The sequence below is a fragment of the Neovison vison genome, chromosome 12 (assembly GCF_020171115.1).
Source record: "Neovison vison isolate M4711 chromosome 12, ASM_NN_V1, whole genome shotgun sequence".
Classification (NCBI taxonomy): domain Eukaryota; kingdom Metazoa; phylum Chordata; class Mammalia; order Carnivora; family Mustelidae; genus Neogale; species Neogale vison.
Genome location: NC_058102.1, coordinates 102,416,926 through 102,437,285, shown reverse-complemented (window position 1 = coordinate 102,437,285; position 20,360 = coordinate 102,416,926). Strand labels below are relative to the sequence as shown.

The following is a 20,360-nucleotide window of genomic DNA, read 5'->3' as shown; positions in this document are numbered from 1 at the left end:
CAGGTTTGGGTTGGGGGGGAAGAGAATTCCTGAAATCCTGAGGACACCCTGGGAAAGCCAAAGTCAAAGTCACTGGTGATGAATCTGAACCTCCATCCTCAGCAGACTGGTTGGGAATTAAACCCCAGCTGCTTGCTTGCCCCAAATAAGCTCAACTAAACACCTAACGACTAGTAATGAGTTGAGGCCAAAACGCAGAGGTAAGCATGGGTCATCAATCACCAAAAAGCCGCTGCACCAACCCTCTGCCTCTTGCCCTGCCTTCTCTCTTCGATAAAAATAAAAATAAAAAATACTAATAATAAGTGTGTGGGAAACTGCTCCGGCGTCCCTCAGCTCCCCGACCCCGGCGGGGAAGGGACCAGGGCCCCGCACCTCCCTCTCCGGGTTCACGTGGGGTCAGCGGCCCCAGAAGCGAGGAGCGGGGATGACGGCTCCGTCCCTCGCAGCCCCGCTCCCCCCTACAGCTGGCCGGACGCCCGGGACCAGAGTCCGGGGCAGGGGGAGACTCACCGCACAGCCCGGGGGCGGCCATGGCGCGGGCACGCCGGACACGAAAGCCGGACCGGCCCGCGGCGGCGAGGGTGTCCGCTCTGGCTTACTCCGCCGCGGGGCTAATTCCATGGCGCTCGGCGGCGCCCGGACGTGCCCGCCCCCCGCCCGCCCCTCCCCCGCCCGCCGCCCGCCGCCCGCCCCGCCGCCCGGGTTCGAGCTGGCGCTCCCCGCGCGCCGAGCGGCACGTGGGGAAGGAGCGCGCCCGCGGGCGGCCCGAGTCCCGGCCGCGCCGGGGTTGGTGAGGCCGAGGGGCGAGCCGGGCGGAGCTGCCGGCCCTGCCCGAGCCGGGGAGGGCCCTCCGAACCTGGGTCGGGGTGCGCGTTCCGCCGGATTGTGGGGCGCGCGGTGCGGCTGAGTAGTGTGCGGTCCCGCCCCGCCGCCCCGTCCTTCCCGGGCACTGTCGGCTCCCCTCGCCCGGCGACCCGCCGCCCCCACCTCCCCGGGAGTCCGAGGGGCTGGGGCGGGGGGAGGGGGGATAAGGTACAAGGGACAGGAGGACAGGAAGAGGGGCTGCGAGGGGCAGAAGGAGGGCGAGGTAGTCTTGCAGGGCGCGTCCCTCTGAGACGCTCGGGACGGGGACGTGGTGGAGGAGGGAGTCTGGAATCTCCATCCCAGAGCACTCGAGGGGCGCCGTCGCTCCGCCGGGTTCAGGTGCCCGCGGTGAGCAGAGACTCGGAAGACCCTCTGAAGGGCCGCTCCGGGCGCTGGAATCGGCAACTCCCAGACGCCCCAAGGCTCAAACAAGTTAGAGAACGCCAGGAACCCAAACGAGCGAAAGGGTATTCTGCTAAGGTCAAGTATGCTATTTATTCTTCAGTGTGAGGTGAGGAATCGTGTCTCCCGCACGGATAAGGGAGGCCGGTGGCGACTGCTCCCTGCTTGTCAGAGGACAAGGGGGAGTAGACAGCACAGAGGAGTCAGGGGCGGCGCAGAAAGAAAACCAGAAGTGTGAGATCCCAGTCCAGAGCTTTATTCGGGCCGAGGAGGGATGGGGGCTGATGTTTATTCAGGACTTCCATGTCCTTCCCAGAGCTGTACCTGGGGGATTGTACTTGTGAGCTGTACCTGTGAGGCAGTTGCTGCTGCTGAGCCCATCTGACAGATGAGACCACAGTGTGAAAGGTCAAGCAACTCGCCTCTAAGAACTGTGCCGGGATCCCCAAGCAGCGAGCCTGCTCAGCGTCCCTGTGGCAACGGCTTTGCTCTTCTGCTTCTTTCCCTCCCAAACAAGGGCCTTCTCCCCATTCGTTCCCAGCGACCCTCCTCCCTGTCTTTTCAAGGCCAAGAACCCTGGAAGCCTTTCTACCCTGGTTCCTTGATCCATTCCCTTTCTTCTCTTCTTCCTGCACTTTCTAATCCCTTAGCCCCTGTATAAGCTCTCCTTGAGATTCTCCCTGAAACGCTCACCTTGGGGGGACTTTGTGTCACCTGCTCTGAGGACAAGCAGGAGGAGTCCCTGAGACCAGAGGCAGACCCTGTCCTGTTAAACCCCTGGAGGAAGGGAAAGCCCCCGAGACACACACACACCCCCACTGGGGCTTTCTCAGTCTGCAGCCTCCTTTCCCTGCTCCTTGCCATTTTTTAAAAATCAAAACATACAGCTTTTCTGATTTGGCTTTTTTTCTTGGCTGTGAATTGTCCTATCAGTAAATCTGAGGAGAAATTCATGCTACGGAGGCATAGAGGGTTGGGAAGTTGACACCTTATGCTGGAGAGGTAGCCTCCCTGCTGAGTTTCTCTGGGGCTAAGGCCTCCAGTAACACCTCAGCACCAGGTAGAGTGTTAGGCGACCAGTAAGAAGAGAGATAGGTAATTCCCTGGCCCCAGATCTGGTTTCCTACAGAGACCTCAGAGGCTACTCAGAGTTGGAGGCCCGGAGATGGACGGACAGATGACAACCTGTAAATTATTGAGTAGTTATATAAAACTTCTATCCATTCTTCCTTTCCTCTGCTAACTAAGCCACCACCAAAGTTGCTCAACACAATCCATTCTGTTTGCCTGTAGCGTATGTCCCCTCCGTGTGATTCCCCACAGCATCGAAAGGGGGTGAGTCCTAGAAACGCAGCAGTCACTGGTTTCCACGCCAGCAAGGACCTGCCCTGTAAACAACGGGGACAGCGTGGTTCCAGTGGAGTGACCTGGGAGTTCTTACCTTGGTGTCAGGGACCTGGGTTCTGAATATGCCCCGGCCCTGTCGACTCCAGACATCTTTTAGTGGAAGGACAGAGATAATGCCAGATTTCACCTAGTCCCCAAATCACTAACTGGTAATGTCACTTTTTTTTTTTAAGAGATTTTTATTTATTTATTTGACAGACAGAGATCACAAGTGGGCAGAGAGAGAGAGAGGAGGAAGCAGGCTCCCTGCTGAGCAGAGAGCCTGATGTGGGGCTCCATCCCAGGACCCTGGGATTATGACCTGAGCTGAAGGCAGAGGCTTTAACCCACTGAGCCACCCAGGGGCCCCCAGTAATGTCACTCTTAAGGAGAGATTGTCCTTCCTTAAACTTTATGTGAAGAGTTTATATGTATAAGCTGGCAAGATGGTGGAGACTCTAGCTGGGGAGAGAAGACCCATGAGAATGAGGGGAATACCCTGGGTTTGTAACAGGAATTTGATGGAGAATTGATTTTCATTCCAGACCCTTTTAGCCCAGGAAAGCCTCTACTCACTGGAAGGGCTGGCTGGTGGGGCTGGAAAGGATTTATATATCATCCAATCCAGTGCCCCCCCCCACCTTTACAGAGAATAAAAACAGCTCAGAGGACTTGCCAAAGGCCACACAGCTCCTTAAGAGATGTCTGGAGTCGACAGGGCCGGGGCATCCAGCATACAGCCCAAAAGAAACTCAGCTCTTCCTCCCCTCAGGATATAGTCAGTCTCTAATGCTCTGCCACTGACAAGACACTTATTCCCCCACTTGGAGCCTTGATTTCCCCTCATTTTTATTCTTGCTGCTTCTTATGTTATTAAAGACCAATTGACAGTTTGCTGCAGACTTTCAGTTGTATTTGACACTCTCAACCCTATGACTCAGACTCATGTTCCTATTCTCCAGATGAGGAAACTAAGGCTGAGAACCACTAATGGTTTTATTGGGAGCCACACCGTAGAATGAGGGCCATGTGTAGAACCCAGGCCTTCCCGCAAGTCTGGGGCCTATCCCCCAGGACTGAGCTTTTGCTAGATGGGCCCCTATTCCTGTACCTGCCAGCTCCCCATTTCCAGTCCCTCAGTCCTCAGTGTATTCGAGGATACGCGGGAACTTAGGGAGCCAAGGGCTTGGAGAAAACCCTGCACACCTGCTCAAGTTCCTTCAGCCCAAGGTCAGCCACACTGGCAATGACCACGTCTGCCTTGGCAGGAGCCTGGCTCCAGGGCCCACCCCTCTGCTCTGTTCAGAAGCCCGTGGATCCAGAGCTTGGAGAACCTAGTGTTCTGAGCAAATCCCTTTGGAGATTTGGGGCTGGGTTCTGAGAAGTCCTGCCCCAGACAATCCTCTCCCCACCCCATGGAGGCAGACACCATTTTTTCCCAGAGGCTGGCCATGCTTGGGGCTGGAGCACTTTTTCGGATGGAGCCTGTGCTTTCTCCCCCAGAACGAGGTGTGGAGATTGGGCCCTGCCCGCCCCCGTCCTGCCATTTCAGCCTGGAAGAGGCAGTGAACCACCAGCGTTTTGCAAGGTGAGAGATTAGCCTTTATTGTGGACACAGGAGGGCTCCAGAGTGGAGCACAAGGAGGAGGAGGAGGAGAAGGAGCGAGAGCAGCACACTGGCTGGTCCAGTCTCAGGTGGCGGGCGATGGCAGGGTCTGGTCTGGGGTGACCTCACTTGCTGCACTTCCTGGGGGAGCACTGGCACTGCATGGCGTTGAGGATCTGGTGGTGGACTACGGAGCCATTGGTGCAGTGCAGGGGCACCAGCATGGGCTCTGTCCGCGTGGGCGAGCAGCAGGAGCACTGGTCCTGCACGTCCTGCGTGTCAATGGAGTACAAGGCTTTGCTGGCACATTTACCCTGTAACGGAACAAGGTGGGGTGAGGGGTGGCATTGCAACACTGGAGGGGCCTGCTAGGCAATTTGCAAAGGTAGGTCTCAGGAAAGTCTGACATGCCCCCATCCTTATGGTCCTATTACATCCAAATCCTACTAGCTGCAATTTCTACGCATGTCTGATGAGGAAACATAATTCTACCCTTCCCCACCTTGGCCTCACTGAAGCCAGGACCCCCTTACCTCGCAGTAATGAATGTCCACCTCCTCGTCAGACTTACAGTCTCCCACCTTGACATACTGCTGCCTGGCTGTGATGTCTTTGCATTCCACCTCCTCACCTACAGGACAGGTGAGAGACGGGGCGTGGGGCCTGGCTGAGGTTCGATAGAAAGCTCTCTGGCCACTCTCCCTCACTTCACTGGAAAAAGGTCAGTTTCACAGGAACCAAATCACTGAAGCTGGCTGCGAGGGAGGGAACTATTTATCCTGGTTCACCTCTGCATCTCCTGGCCCTCTGATTCAGAGGTAATAGTTACAGCTGGGTTTAATTCACTTAGTGGTACAATCTGAATGGCAGGAGGAGCCTGGCCGATCACTGTGCGTTGGTGATATGGATGGACGAGATTCACTTTTATGTAATTGTAGACTCTAAAAACCATAATGACTGGAGCAATCTTCTTATGCTTAAAACTATATCCGGAAGCTAATGGGCAAGGAAGGAGCCAATAAGTATAACTAACATCTATCTTTGCCTTTTTAAAAGAGGAAGGGCAAATGTCATGACCACGCAGGGGACTAAGAGCATCCCTAGGACCCCTTATGGAGTCTTTCCTTTGGGAATAGCTGTTTCTGGTCTCTGGCATGGCGAGGATTAGTGGCATTCAGATCTGAACCTCTGCTTGGCCCACCGATAATTCTAAGATTTACTACCAGCTCGCCATTCCCCATCTGAACACTGGAGCTCTTCCATTCTTGAATGGTTCCCAAACTAAATCAACCCTAACTATATATTAGCCTGCCTCCCAATTTCCAAATAACTTCATTTTACAGTGAAAGTCTGCCAACCACATTAAAAAAATGAATAAGGAAAATATATTTAGGCCAACAGGCTATATTCTTTCACTGTAGATTTAAATCCCCGAGCCTGGCTTCCTCCCCTCATGAGGCGTCTCCACCCTCCCAAGAGTACTGACCAACACAGGCCCCTCGCTGCCTCCCTGCTAGCTTGGCAAATAACTGTATCTTGACCAAATTCCATGCGCAAAATGTGCCCAGAGACAGTTCATGCTCCCTGATGGTTTCCAGACTTCAGCATTCTGAAACTCATGCAGCTAGGAATCACAGAAAGAGTAGCTTTCGGAGCGTGTTTCCTGGATCTGCAACCTTCTTACAGCAACTGCAGGGACTGTCAGAGTGAGCCATCAGGAAGAGAATGAATGATTGAGGACCGAAGGTATTCATGCTTTCACTCCTCCTTTCTTTACCCAATACCAAACATGGGCCCACAAACCCCACATAAAACAAAAAACACAAAGCACCAAACCAAAAACCAAAAAACAGTCTATATTCAGAGACCATAGCACTAGCACTAGGATTTGGGAAGTTACTTGTCTCGTGAACACGGGAATGTGTGGTGAGATTACAGTCTGATGGGCACTACTGTGAGCTACAAGGACCCACTGGCAGAACAGAACTGCAAGGTCATGAGGGGCCTGAGAATGAAGAAGGGAGGTTAATCAATGTAGACCAGTCTTCTGAACTCTTGAGAAGACTCTGTGGTCTCTGCATCCGCAGGCCTCACAACCTGTGGTGGGAGCTCATGTCAGCTAGCCGATGGCTTCTCTTTCTCTGGGAGGTGGCTGTCTGACCCTCAAAGAATACATGTGTCTTTAGTGTCTGCTCTGTCAAGATTATGGATCAAGGGTGCCTTTCTTCAAGGAGCTCTGGCTGGAAAAAGAAGATATTGTCTCAGAATGGGACTATGAGCCACCCTTGCCTCTGGGAGGAAAAAGCAGGTAGGAGGATAGGAGGATAGAAAGAGTTAGGAATTTTGGAAAAGGGGAAGAGACTGCTTCACAGGGATTTGAGCGGCGATCTGAGGAGTGGGCTGTTTAAGAACATTCAAGGCGGGGGTGGTTCCCTGAAGAACTGAACCTAGTGATTGGCCAGTGGTTAAGAACGATCTTTCCAGAACAAGCTTCCTCCCAAAAAATACAGTCCTTGGACTAGGTCTGACAGATTTCAAGGGACAAGCTATTGGTAATATACTTACATGTGTTACAGCAGGTGCCTGGAATTTTCATGATTCTCCCCTAAGAAAAGAGCAAAATCCCAGATTAGGCACAACTAGGACACAACAGACAGCTTCCAGGTCATTCCAGGCCAGTTCCTGGCTCTGGCCTCGCAGCCCCGAGCTTCAGTCCCCAGACATAAAATGTGCACTGACATCACAACTGAGAGCAGACTGACCACCCTACCTGACCAGGCTGGAACAATTCTGATTATTCTAGATTCTCTCCCAGTTGCATCACCATCATTCTCAGGAGGGACTAGAAATCATTTGATCTCTCACCCTCCCATTCGAGGATCACAGATTCAGTGTCCCCGAAGGGAAAAGTATCTATTGAAAGCACCATATAGTGCTTATATAGTCTTTCCACTAGGCTTTGATATTGAAACCTCATTGGTTGTTGAACTAGGTCAGGGGTCTCCCTTGGACACTGGGACATCATGTCAGGGAAGACCATACCATTCAGAGGACTCTGTTCTTAGAGTCAAAGATGGAGCTGTCAAGAGGAAATTAGGGCCTGAGCTTTAACTACTCACTCCCTCGGACAGACATTTGTGTTCATCGAAGAGCGGGCAACCCATGACCCTCTTCTCCCAGATGTACTCTCCTCTCTCATTGACCTTGCAGAAGTGATTATCACAGCCATCCTGGAGCGTCTGATCACGCTGAAAACAAAGAGGGGAAATGGGTAGAGCAAATCTGAAGACGGTTTTTGATCTGCAAAGACACTTCAAATCATGACTCCTTGAAGTTGCTGAAACAATCTGGAGGACTATGGTACAAGACTGAGACCATCTGGTCTCCACACCCAGAGCACACAGTAGAAGTGGAGTCCCAGCTCATTTACTGTGAATAGGGCTGCATAAATGCGGAGAATTCCCCAAACCCTTCTGACCACCTAGAAGTTTAAAAAATTAAGACATAGTAAGGGTAAACTAGCAAATCAATAGCTGAATCAGAGATGATCCAGGTGCCACCACCCAGCCCTAACAACTAATTTACACTCTTGTAGATCAGACTTAGTGTCATTCTGATTGCCCGTCAGTCTTATAGGCAATGGAGGCTGGAAGGAATCTTAAAGATCAACCAACTCTAAACCATAGGCCTTACACCAACTACGCTCTGGTCAAGGAGAGTGAAAAAATTACTAAATCAAAGAGAAAATTCTGTACCTTCTACAGGCTCTCCATCTTTCCTCTATAAAATCAGAAATAGGTGGGAAGCTAATATTGACCCAAACTTAGTCTTTCTTTCTTGAAGAAGAAATACCAAAATGGGAAATCAGGTGGTAACATGAGTTCAACTTGCTCCCACCTTCAGTGTCATGATCTGTCCTCCTCTCAGCTGAATGGTACAAGCCGTAGGCAGACATTTCGCACAGCATTCGCCTTGGTTCTTCTCTTCCTTGTAACCCTGTATCCAGAAGAAAAATCAGCCTTGGTTAACCCCCCAGAACACCCCATCATAAGTAGGCTTACTTTTCTAGCTTCTCATCTCTCCCATCCAGCAGTTGCACCCAGAGCTCAGAAAGTTAACATTCAACTCTTAGCTGACCTTTGTCAGTTCTCAGTCCCCTAGATGGCATTCCTTCCCTCTACATATGTACACCTTGCTCATGTTCTAGCAGCCAGACCTATTAAATCAGACCCCTCCCTTGAGCTCCAGACTTACAAATTCAATTGTTTAATTCAACAACTGTTTATCTTATCTTCTCGAGACTTATTTACAAAATGCAACTTGATATTTCTCCCAAATTTCATCCTTCTCCTGTCCTACCTTACCTTGGTAAATAGCTTCATTACCCAATTGCTCAAAACCAGAAATCTAGGAGTCATTCTTGACTTCTTTCTTTTTCTCATTCCCCCACTCCCATCATCAAATCTTGCCAAAAATTCTGACTCAACCTCCACTTGTCATGACCAGTGTCCTTTGTCATCACCTAGTCCAAGCAATCATCATATACCTCTAGACTCTGGTTAACAGTCTTAATTTGTCTTTCTACCTCCATTCTTGCCCCTGTACTGACCCTATAGTTCTCTACACATCTGTTAGAAAGACTTTCTCATAAGTCTAGTCATGTCACTCCTCTGCTTAAAAAACATTCATGGATTTCTTGTTCTAGTAATGGCAGGACAGCTTATATTGGACTGACCCTCTATAGACAATGATTATAAACTCTTGACAAATATTTTCAACAATTGTTGAAAGGCACTGGACGGCAAAAAGAACATCTTGTGAATTCATTTCTCATGTAGAAGTAAGTGACGTGACAACAAAAGCACAAAGTATAGGGGGGTAAGTATCATTCATGAAGTGTTTTCTATCAAACCAGGGTAGATCATGAGAAGTCAAGGATGCATATTGTAACCTCTGGAGTAACTGGAATTATTTATGGCAAAATATTTTCTATCCTCACTTGTGATTTCTTCTCTGATTCATGAATTAACATATTTTATTTAATTTCCAAATGGTGGGGCATGTTACCAAATACCTTCTTATTACAAATTGCAATCTAATTGTGGCCACAGAATGTACTCTAAATTCAAAATTTTTACATATATTGACCTTTTAATGGCCCAGAATTTGGTCCAGATAGGTGAAAATTTTCTCAATGTGCATTGAGAAGAATGTGTGTTCTGCACTTTGGGAGTATAACAGTCTATTATTCTCAATTAGGTCAAGTGAGTGGGTATAGTTTTCCAAATTTTCTATATCTTTATTGATATTTTTCCTACTTGTTCTATCAACTACTGAGAAAAAATATTAAAATTATGCAATATGGTTGTGGATAAGTCTATGTCTACTTCTGTCAATTTGTGCTTCACATACTGGAAACTTTGCTACCGGATGCATACACATTTAGGATTCCTGTGTCTTCAGAGTAGTCTTTTATAAAATAACCTTCTTTTATGTAGTCTTTTATGAAATAGTAGTCTTTTATGGCATTTTATGAAATAACCTTCTTTATTTGTGGTAACATTCCTCATCTTAGTCTTCTTTACTTGTGGTAACATTTCTCATCTTACAGTCTATTTTGTAGATTATCCATCGCAACTTTTTAATTCTTAGCATTGACTGGCATTATCTTTTCTCATCCTTTTATGTTTAATCTCTCCATCTCTTTAAAGTGAAAATAAATATTGAGGCCCCTGGCTGGCACAGTGGGTGGAATTTGTGACTCTTGATCCGGGCGTCCTGAGTTCAAGCCCCACCTCAGGCATAGAGCTTACTTTAAAAAAATAATAAATAAATAAATAGAATTGAAAGTGCGTCTCTTGTAAACAGCATACTAACTGGGTCTTGCTTTCTTATCCAAGCCTGACAAGTTCCATTTTTTATTGGGATTTTGTTTTCCCATTTACATTTAATGTAATTATTGAGATGTTTGGGTTTATATCTCCCATTCTGTTATTCATTTTATTTGTTGTCTTCTCTGTTATCTGTTCTATTGTTAATGTTTTTCTATATTCTTTTGGTTTAATCAAGTTATTTGTTTAGAATTTTAATTTCTCTCCCCCATTGGCCTTTTAGGTGCATTTCTTCACATTACTATTTTAGTGGTTACACAGACTTATCCATTTATCAAATCTCATCAAACTATATATTTATTATCTATGCATTTTATTGTAGGTGAACTCTCCTGATTTTTTAAAAATAATACTTTTACAAAAATTTTAAAAATAAGACTTTCTTTGGCTTCCCATTACATTCAGAATAAAATCCAATCTTCTTAACACGTTCTACAAGGCCCTGTATGGTTTGTTCTAATTTTCTGAACTTGTCTTCTATCACTATCCCCTTGCTTTTGACAATCTATGCCTTTGCATCTTCTAGGATCATGAATATCCCAACCTCCTCACCTAAGAGTCTTTATGTATGTTATCCCTCTACCTGGAATGCTCTTCTCCATGCTTTGTATAACTAGCTTTTCTCATCCTTCAGTAATCATTTCAAATATCATTATTCAGAGAGGTCTTGCAAGATACAACACACACACACATATACTCTTATAACACTTAACACAATCCAGGGATGCCTAGGTGGTTCAGTTGGTTAAGTATCTGCCTTCAGCTCAGGTCATGATCCCAGAGTCCTGGGATCAAGTACTGCATAGGGCTCCTTGCTCATCAGGAAGTCTGCCTCTCCCTCTGCCTGTTGCTCCCCCTGCTTGTGCTCTCTCTCTCTGACAAATAAATAAATAAGATCTTTAAAAAAAAAAAAAAAACAAACCACTTAACACAATCTGAAATTTTCATTTGTTCTCCCTGAGAGGCCAGTAAATTCCAAACTAAGTCTGTGCTGTTGTTTTTGTACCCAGCACTTGGCTCTCTAAGTAGGCTTCCTACAATCTCTAAGATCGGCTGAGCTGGGAACTCCATGACAGTGGCTTTAAGTGACAATCCTTCATTTACATCTGAGCTGGAAAAAGCAGGAGCTTCCAGCTTCCAGTAAAATAGGACCACACTGTCTTGCAAAAATGCCCCCTAATTTGGGAGACAATACAGGGCAACCGACTCTTTATCTTGCAAATAAGTGTATTTTCAGCAATATTAACAAAATAAAAACCAAAAGCTACCATCAGCTGTTTCATCACTGCATCAAAATTTAAGCTCTTTTCATGCTACCCACCACTCCAAAAAAAAAGGGGGGGGGGACATAATCTCACAACATTTTTCAAGAATAAATTGAATTATATGAGAAGCCAGCTACAGCGTCACTCTTTTTCTCATTTTGCCACATTTAGTAATCACCACGTGAAGATGCATCTAGGTCCTGAGGTTTTCCTAACACGAAGCTCCAGCCAGTCAGTTTGGAGCCCTCCGACAGAAGATGCGGGCTGAATGCTTCTAATCAGCAGGCAAGGTTAGGAGTCCGTAAGCTTGTGCAGAACAAATGTAAACAATTTGCTACTCATAAACCAAGCTTCTGAACACAATGTGTTGTCAGGGAGTAGGCTGTGCAGAAAGCCAGTGAGTGTGGAGTCAGCACAGAATCGGGGCTGCTGGGTCCAGGCCACACTCTCCATGCTGGGAAGGACACCGCCGGAGTCTGAGGCATTGGGTTGTCTTTCACGGGTGAGTTTTAACTGTGTTTTCAAAAACGTACAATTCCTGGAAGGTGTACGACTGAGGTAAAGGCGACAGGAAGAAAGGGAGGGAATAAACAGTGTAAGTGAGTGTGCGTGGTTCCAGCCAGAAGGAGGAGATTAAACAGGGATTAAATAGGGCAGGATTTTGTGGGAGTGTGGATTTGGGTGCTTTTCTTTTCAGTGAATGTTAGAAGAAGAGACCAGGAAACAGGCTCCGCTCCGCAAGCCCAAGGAGAGGAAAATGGAAAAATCTTTACAGGAGAAGTGAGTGGGCAGGGGACAAAGGGAGGAGGGGACCGGTAAGTGAAGGAATAGGGTGACGGGTGTTATGTCCCAATAATGGGTCCGTGATTAAAGGAGTGAGACTGATATAAAGCGAAGGTCAAGCAAAGCTTTATTTCGTGCAAGCATCAAGAATCTAACCGAACTTTCGGGGCCACACCTCTTACAAGAGAGGGCGACCCTTCTCTGTTTCACAGACTAGGTTTTAAGGGCAAAGGCCATGCGGTGGGGCCTGGCCACGCACAGGTGGCCAATGAGATTTTAACACACACAGGAAACTCCACAGTGATGCTAGATGACCAATTGAGTTACAATTTACCCTAGTAGACATTTGAACCAACCTATTACACCTTGATTAGGATTGGCGCCAAAAAGGCTTCCAAAGGGTGGGGGCCCATACTCCTTGGTAGCTAGGGAGACAGTATGCAACCCCCCCCACTGATCAGATGTCTCCACCTGGCCTGACCCACCCTTGTATCTGGGCTTTGTTACCTGGAGCTGGTTTCCGGGACTTTTTTTTTTTTTTTTTTTTTTATTTATCTGACAGACATATCAAGTAGGCAGAGAGGCAGGCAGAGAGAGGAGGAAGCAGGCTCCCCACTGAGCAGAGAGCCCTCGATTCCAGGACCCTGAGATCATGACCAGAGCCGAAGGCAGAGGCTTTAACCCACTGAGGCACCCAGGTGCCCCCCAGGACTTGTTTTTAAGTGAATCCCCTGGGGGAAGGGGAGCAGCGACAGTTTAAGGGTTAAACAACAAGGTTTTTGTTTAACCTCAATGAAAGCCTCTTGCTAAAATATAAAATAGGTCCTTACAATGGGGACAAAACCCACACTCCAGAAACGCAGAGGGCACAATGAAGCCAAAAATAGAGGAAAGGCAGAGTTATGATAGGAAAAACAGCAGGAAGTAAAGGAAGAGAGGGTAGAAGGTAATAAGAGAGGTCAATGATTTTGGAGTTGTGAACAAGGGAGAAAGAAAGAGGGGGAGGAGGGGCACATGGCAGGAGCCACTTACAGGAGTAAACAAAGAAAACATTCCCTCTGCAGGTCCCCTGCCTTAGAGGGCCAGAATGCAGCTGCACCAGATAGCAGGGCTTGTCTGGCCCTGAGAGGCTTCCCAGTCACTCCTGGCACCACAATATGCTCCTTATGCAGACATAAGCATGCGCACATGCACCCATACCTAGAGTAAGGCACTGCTGAATGGGCTTTCCCCCAAACATCCAGTCAGGAGCAGCCACTTCCTCTGCCTGCCAGCCAAGTTCCTAGCAGCCTGAGCTCACTTCTGTAGGTCTGAGCAGCCAGTCAGTCCTGCCCCTGACCAGTCATTCCCCGAACACTGTCCTGCCTGTGTCTCATGGCCCTTTCCAGAAATTGCATTAGCTGCTCAAAGCCCTCCAGTCTTGCTTCCCTCTGCTGTCCTCTTCTCTTACTTCCAGCTGCCAGTCCAGCCCCCATTCCCCTTCCTGGAAAGTCCTCTATATTCAACTCTCTACTCAAGGTCAGCTCGTGGTCAGGTCCCTCCAGGTGCCTTCTCTGCATTCTATGTCGGAGACCTCTCTTCCTCATGCCTTCCTTGAGAGTTCACCGGTCAGGCTTCATGTCTACTACCCACCAGCACAAATCACCTTCTACAGACTCCTTTTAGATACGTATAAGCACAGTCTCCACTGGGAGGAAATGAAGGACTCACATGGTGATGACAACACTTCAGTCTGGTGTAGGCAGTTCAAGCCAACCTACCTAAACTTAATTCACCACAGCGCCTCACTTGCAGGAGACCTCTCTCACCTTCACAGCAGAGACCAGTTAAGGATGCTGAACTACAATGGGGACGACTGAGGCAGTTTTCAGCAAAAGTTGAGCAGTAACATGAAAGGGAGACGGATCTAGCAGTTCTCAAGAGGGAAGAAGTGAGGACACTGCCATGGGGGAATATCAGAATTTTGGAGGAAAGGAGGAAGAGTTAAAAAAAAAAAAAAAAAAAAAGGCGGGGGGCATGGATTTAAAAAACTGCTGAAACCTAGTGCTAGTAGCCTGGATTGATTCTAGTATATGTGCTGCCGAAGCGAGCACAGCCTGGATTGATTCTAAAGCTGGGTTTCTGTGGATGCAGAGGAGCGGACTGTGCCACCTTCTGGCCACTAGAGGGCGCTGTTAGAGAGTTAGCCGCTTGCCCTCTAGAACATGCTCCTTGGAGACGTTGGTGGGGACTTCTTGCCGCCCTATTTCAGTGGACGTCCAAGGTGTAAGGTCTGTCGCAAACTCCACACAGCATTATTTCATTCCCTATTCAAGCTGATATGTATTCTAGGGGAGCTGTTACGTGCACATACACCCCCCAAATCCTAGAGCAACAACTGGGATTTTTTTTTTTTTTTTTTTTAAAGCATGTGTTTAGGGCGCCTGGGTGGCTCAGTGGGTTGGGCCGCTGCCTTCGGCTCGGGTCATGGTCTCGGGGTTCTGGGATCGAGTCCTGCATCAGGCTCTCTGCTCAGCAGGGAGCCTGCTTCCTCCTCTCTCTCTCCGCCTGCCTCTCTGCCTACTTCTGATCTCTCTCTGTCAAATAAATAAATAAAATCTTAAAAAAAAAAAAAGCATGTGTTTAGTTGGCTTCATTCTGATTGAGTTAGGAATGTTCTCTTTGAATCATTCTGTCAGAAATAGCTGTGTCTCCTATAGACCCATTCACTCCGCAGATATTTTATTACGCTCCTTCTTTGAGCATGAGTCCAAGCCAAGTGCCATGAAGCACACAGATGTGGAATGCTCCATATAAAGGACCCGCTCAAGTGTTCTTCATCCTTGTCCTCCTGAAGTCCCCCTCTGGCTGGCTCTGCTCCTACTCACCTGAAGGACTCCTCCCAGACGCCGCCCCACAGCCTGCCTGCTCCCTGATGAAGCTGAGAGGGAAAGCCCTCCGTTGGCACCGAATGGAAGAGCTATTACTGTATTCTGTGCCTCTGGCTGACAAGAGGCTCATCCGTCCAATTGTGTTTTCCAAAAAAAAAATCAGGAGCCCCCAACACAGACAGCACGTTGAGGAGGAAGTATCAGTCCAGCTCTGGAGGTGGGGCTGAGTCATCACTAAAGCAGTGAAATGCCGGTTTTTATCTACCCAACTAGAATGATGATTCCACTTCTCGGAATCCACCCTCAGAGCGAACAGAGTCATTGTGACATTGTGACCTGGCGAAAACAGGGTGAAAGGTTTTAAACCACCTCAGTGCCCAGTGAGGAAAGTATAGGCTGGGGTACATCTGTTCCAAGAAAGAGTGTGTAGAATTTTGCACACAGTGAGTGTCTGATCAATGTTCGTTAACTAATTAATTTTTACTGTTTTCAAAGAATGGTAGTGATGCTCCTTAAAATGTTGTATGAAAAGAAAAAGAAGTGTACATATGGTTCCCCAGGCCTTGCAAATATTATCTTTTTTCTTTAAATTTACAAAACAAGACTCTCCATTATAGTTGTGAAATATTGCCCACAATCAGAAAATAGCAAAACCTTTATTCACAGACCCAGTGAGGCCCCAGTACTTGGGTCCCCAGGGACTCTGGGTCCCTGACAAACCCTCTTACCGTGGGGCAGGGCTCACAGGTGGTCTTCCGGCACTCCAGCTTGAATCCGGAGATGAACCCCACCTGGACTGTGCAGCGGCAAGTCGTGCACACATCAACCATCAGACTCTTCCCGGGCTGAAACCAGAGGCACCAGCGTCAGACTGCCCAGGCTAACCCCCCAACCCTCCCACTCACCTCAGCCATCTGCCTTAGGAAAGGGGGCCCCATGGCCCACAGCCAAGATGAGTCATCACCCTGGCACTTCTCCTGGGTCCAGTAGGCTGCTCCTTCCCTGCCTTCCCACCTCAAGGATAGGAATAGTAAGCCAGAGCTTTTATGCCCGAACGGGAGGCTGAACAGTGGGAGAGGGGGATAGATTGAAATGTGTGTCATGCCATCAGAGGCCTTCTCTACACACAGAAGAGCTGCTTGTGAGCCTGAGTGGGGGGCTGGAAGGTGAGGCCCTAGAGAGTTAGCAAGATGGGGGGAGCCTGGGCACCAAGATGCCCCAGAAGCTGGGAGGCAGTGGAAAGTGGAGGATAGGGCTCCCTGCTTCCTTTCATTTACACTTCAGAATGACTGAGCTGCCTACCCTTCCCACAGTACCCCCGTGCCTCCCCCACACTCGCCCTGGAAAAGAAGGCTTACCCCAATGACAGTGCCATTGAGCATGCAGGCCTCCAGGGGCTCTGGGAGGAGAGAAAAGTTCAGAGCTGATCCCCTCCGGGTCTTCTCCTCTCAGTCTGGGCCCCTCTCCTACATCTGCAGTCCGTTGCCCCACCCCTGCTCCAGGCACTGGGGGGTCCTAGTGCCAGAGCCACAATGGCCTTGCTCCCCACAAGCCTGCGAAGGAAGGGCAGGCGGCCTCTCCTACCACCCAGGCCACAGTGAGAAGATCCTTTTCCTTCAAGTCCTCAAGGGGACAGCCCCCCCCTTTTTTTTAAAGATTTTATTTATTTATTTGACAGAGAGAGATCACAAGTAGGCAGAGAGGCAGGCAGAGAGAGAGAGGAGGAAGCAGGCTCCCTGCTGAGCAGAGAGCCTGACGCGGGACTCGATCCCAGAACCCTGAGATCATGACCTGAGCCGAAGGCAGCGGCTTAACCTACTGAGCCACCCAGGCGCCCTGGGACAGCCCTTTTTAAATGGTCCACACTTAAGGAGTGAGTGAGAGGGCACTTTGGCTTCTGAAAGAAGGAAATTATACTCTGGAAACTTAAAGTCCCAAAGGATTCAGAGCAGGTGGTGAAGAGAGTCACTATTTTGTTTGTTTGTTGGCAGGGTTGGGGTGGGAAGTTGGAGCAACTTTTCCCAGCAGAGGCATTACAGTGAATGACTGAGAAGTCTGGAGTGAGCGAGTCCACCACTCCCTAACTCACATGAGCAAACGGAGGTCCCATGGTAGAAAGCCACCACTGAGCACAGTGATGACCTTCAGGAAACTGTAATATTTTTCTCCTCTTAGTTGCTTTCCCACAAAAGTATTAGGAATGGATAGGCGGACTTTGATCCTCCCCACCGCCCTGAGTTGTCTTACCGCAGCGACAGGTGGGACAACACTCTGAGGTCTTACAGCTCAGCTGGAAACCCACGGGGCAGGTGGGGACTTCCAGCTGGGGGCAGGAGACATTCCTCTGTTGCACAAAGACCTCTTCCTTCACGCGGACACACTCGTTGATGAGACAGGGGTTGTCAGGGGAGGCCCAGTGAGAGCCAACCTGCAGGAAGAGCCCCAGAGTTGAGCAAGGCTGAGGCCAAGAGTCCGAGAGGGGTGTGCTGTTCTCTCAGGGAGCTGATCTGGGATCTGGGGATGAGCTCCAGCTTAATGTCTAAGTCCCACCCACAGGGTAAGGCCCACAGAGGGAACGAGTGGGGCACATCCCAAGTCCTTCACTGAGTCTGGGTCAAAGTCTCCCTGACCAAGAGCCTCACTCAGGACCATGCATTCTATGGACAGAGTCTTCACCACCTTAGAGAAGCCTGGGACACTCCCGCCCACACTCGGCACTTGGCGGTGAGCTGAGCTCAGAGGCTCTAGGGTACTCTGATTGAGAAGCCACAGCAAGGATGGACACAGAAGGGATGGGGAAAGAACTCCACGCATTTTCCAGCCAGGTGCTACTTTCCACTTACTCCTACAGGCAAATAGCGAGAGACTAGGGATGTTGGCACCTGGCCCCCACAGCCCAGCAATCTGTCCCCTGGGCTTCCAGGCCTGTGGATGAGTGGCCCGGCCCAACGCAGAACAGTACTCAGAGCCTGTGGAGCTTTGGGGCAGTGGTGGGCCTGCCACAGATGCAGGATGGTGAGGGTATCCCACAGTGAGCACTCAGGGGAAGCAGACCTCAGATTCAAAGGTAAATAGGAGGACACAGATCCCCCAGGAGTTCACAGAACTCTTAGGGAAGGAACTGGGCCTCTCCTCACATCAACCAAATGGGAAGTCGAAGGCAATCTCAACTGTTCCTATCAAGGGCATAGTCATCCCAGAGAACATCTTGCTCAAACCACAGCCAGATACAACTCTCTGTGGGGAGACCGAAAGGTTGCAGGGGGTGGGGGGTAAAACCAAAGTCAGCAGTGGACCACAGGGTGGCCAACCAAACTGGTTAGGTCACCATCCTCCTTCCTCCCCAGCCCGGGCCCCAGACCTACATTCTTCCACTGAGATAGGGAGTCCCCGCGCCGTGAACCAATGACCACCTCACAGGCAGAAGGCAGACACTTTCCACAGCACTCGCCTTCATGGATGACGTAAGTGAAGCCCTGGAAAAACGCACAGAACAGAGATTAGGACAACCCTAGGTCTCCTCACTGACTAAGGAAAATCAGTCAGGATGCCTGGGCTCTAGTCACCGCCCTCACAGGGATAACGTCTATACAAGATGAACACCTTGACCTCTCACCAACATACAGAGTTTCCCCTGGTCATTGCTTGATATGACCTAGTGGTTTATGGACACAGTAAGATAAGAAAGTACACAGATTGATCTTTTCCAGAAAGTGTGTTGGGGAGACCACGATCCTGCAAGTAGGCCCGCCCATCTTGCTTCTTGGAGGTCCTCCATCTGGCCAAAGCTTTAGGGACTTGGACTGAAATCCTCCACGGAAACTATGAAGCAATATGCAAAGAATGAGTGAAACATTGCTATGTGTGTTTGTCCCAGGAGACCTGGAAAGAGAACCCAGGACCAAGCTTCATCTTGGAGCTCTGTCCTTGAGAGAGAAGGAATGACTGCAAGCCTGCTCTGCTGCAGAAGCACACTCACGAGCAAGGCCAAGTCAGGAGATGCGCACAACACTGAAACCTCTCCCTCGGGGAAGACAAGCACTCCAGAGACCCGGCTCAACCTCACACCACCTGCATGGGACCTACTCACATCCCCACCTGCGTCACGACAGTGCCCACTGAGCTGTCCCCAGTCTTCTATCAGCTGAGATTCTAGTCATTTATTGTGTATCTATGACGTACTAGGTACTTTGGAGGAGCCAACAAATGAGGATGGTACAATCTAGGCACCCTTCACTACAAGCAGAATCCACAAAGTGCCAGAAAAGAAAGCCTCAGGGGAGCACCGAAGAGAGTCATTAATGCCTTCTGGGACCTAGAGTCACTCTTGTGTGCCTCTCTCAGAGTGCTGAGTCACCTGGATTTGCATACTCTTCCTGTTTGCTGCTGCCCCATCCCACTCCCATTATCACAGACAAACATGTTGTCCATATGTTGGCTAACTCCAGACCAGAAGCCTTGTTCTCAAAACCCCACCAACTTCTCGCGCTCAGGTACCCCTATGCATGCCACCAAATTTCTTGGTCGCCATCTTTCTAAGATTCCCTCCAAGCCTCCAATAGTCCCATCTTCTTGCTGTGTATTCCCAGGGTTCATCCTACATGTCACCTCTCCTTCTTTTCCCATATTTCTCCAAATCCTCTAGCTTACAACTGTTCAAAATCTATATCTATACCTTCTCTTTACTCTTCTCCACCCTGTTTTCACTGGTTCCCCAGTTAAGAATGGAACTAAGTAGAGACATCTGGGTGGCACAGTTGGTTGAGCATCCGACTCTTGGCTCAGGTCATGATCTTGGGGTGGTGGGCTCGAGCCCCACATCAGGCTCCAGGCTCCATACTCAGTGGAGAGTCTGCTTGGAATTCTCCCTCCTTCTCCCTCTGCCCCTCCCGCTCCTGCTCTCTCCCTCTCAAATAAATAAATCTTTACCAAAAAAAAAAAAAAAAAAATGAAGAAGAAAGAAAGAGAAAAGGAAAGAAAGAAAGAAAGACAGGAAGGAAGGAAGGAAAAGGAAGAGAAGAATGGAACTCAGTATAACTATTATACCCCTATTTAAGACAGATGCTCTTGATAATAAATCCCTAATGCATTTAGCAGCACAATTGCCATAGCTGACATGGAGGTGGAAGGCATGGAGATCTGGTCCCTTGTCCTTGTCCCATGGCTGCTTCAGACCAGCCCTTGCAATGCTTGCTGGTGTTGCCAGTATACTGGCCTATCAGAATGGGCCCTGGGCCAGGAGTCGGGACACTCCCATGACCACTAGCTTCCAGTGAACTGTAGAACTTAT

General features: G+C 49.0%; 2 protein-coding genes across 3 annotated transcripts in view; both read right to left on the bottom strand.

Moving 5' to 3' along the window:
• ANO2 (anoctamin 2) overlaps positions 1–624 on the bottom strand; it is a 340,666-nt gene extending 340,042 nt beyond the window's left edge. The window contains exon 1 of the mRNA XM_044226412.1: positions 514–624. Coding sequence (XP_044082347.1) covers positions 514–624 — 111 coding nt within the window. The remainder of the gene's footprint in view (positions 1–513) is intronic.
• A 3,610-nt stretch (positions 625–4,234) lies between these two features.
• The window catches only part of VWF (von Willebrand factor), a 137,076-nt gene continuing 120,950 nt past the window's right edge, over positions 4,235–20,360 (bottom strand). For both annotated transcript variants that reach the window (XM_044228748.1, XM_044228749.1), the window contains exons 44-52: positions 18,436–18,546; positions 17,318–17,498; positions 16,429–16,469; positions 15,799–15,915; positions 8,159–8,257; positions 7,381–7,509; positions 6,827–6,866; positions 4,795–4,892; positions 4,235–4,575 (exon numbers count right to left, since the gene is read on the bottom strand). In XM_044228748.1, the coding sequence (XP_044084683.1) occupies positions 4,387–4,575; positions 4,795–4,892; positions 6,827–6,866; positions 7,381–7,509; positions 8,159–8,257; positions 15,799–15,915; positions 16,429–16,469; positions 17,318–17,498; positions 18,436–18,546 (1,005 nt within the window). In that variant the 3' untranslated portion in view covers positions 4,235–4,386. The remainder of the gene's footprint in view (positions 4,576–4,794; positions 4,893–6,826; positions 6,867–7,380; positions 7,510–8,158; positions 8,258–15,798; positions 15,916–16,428; positions 16,470–17,317; positions 17,499–18,435; positions 18,547–20,360) is intronic.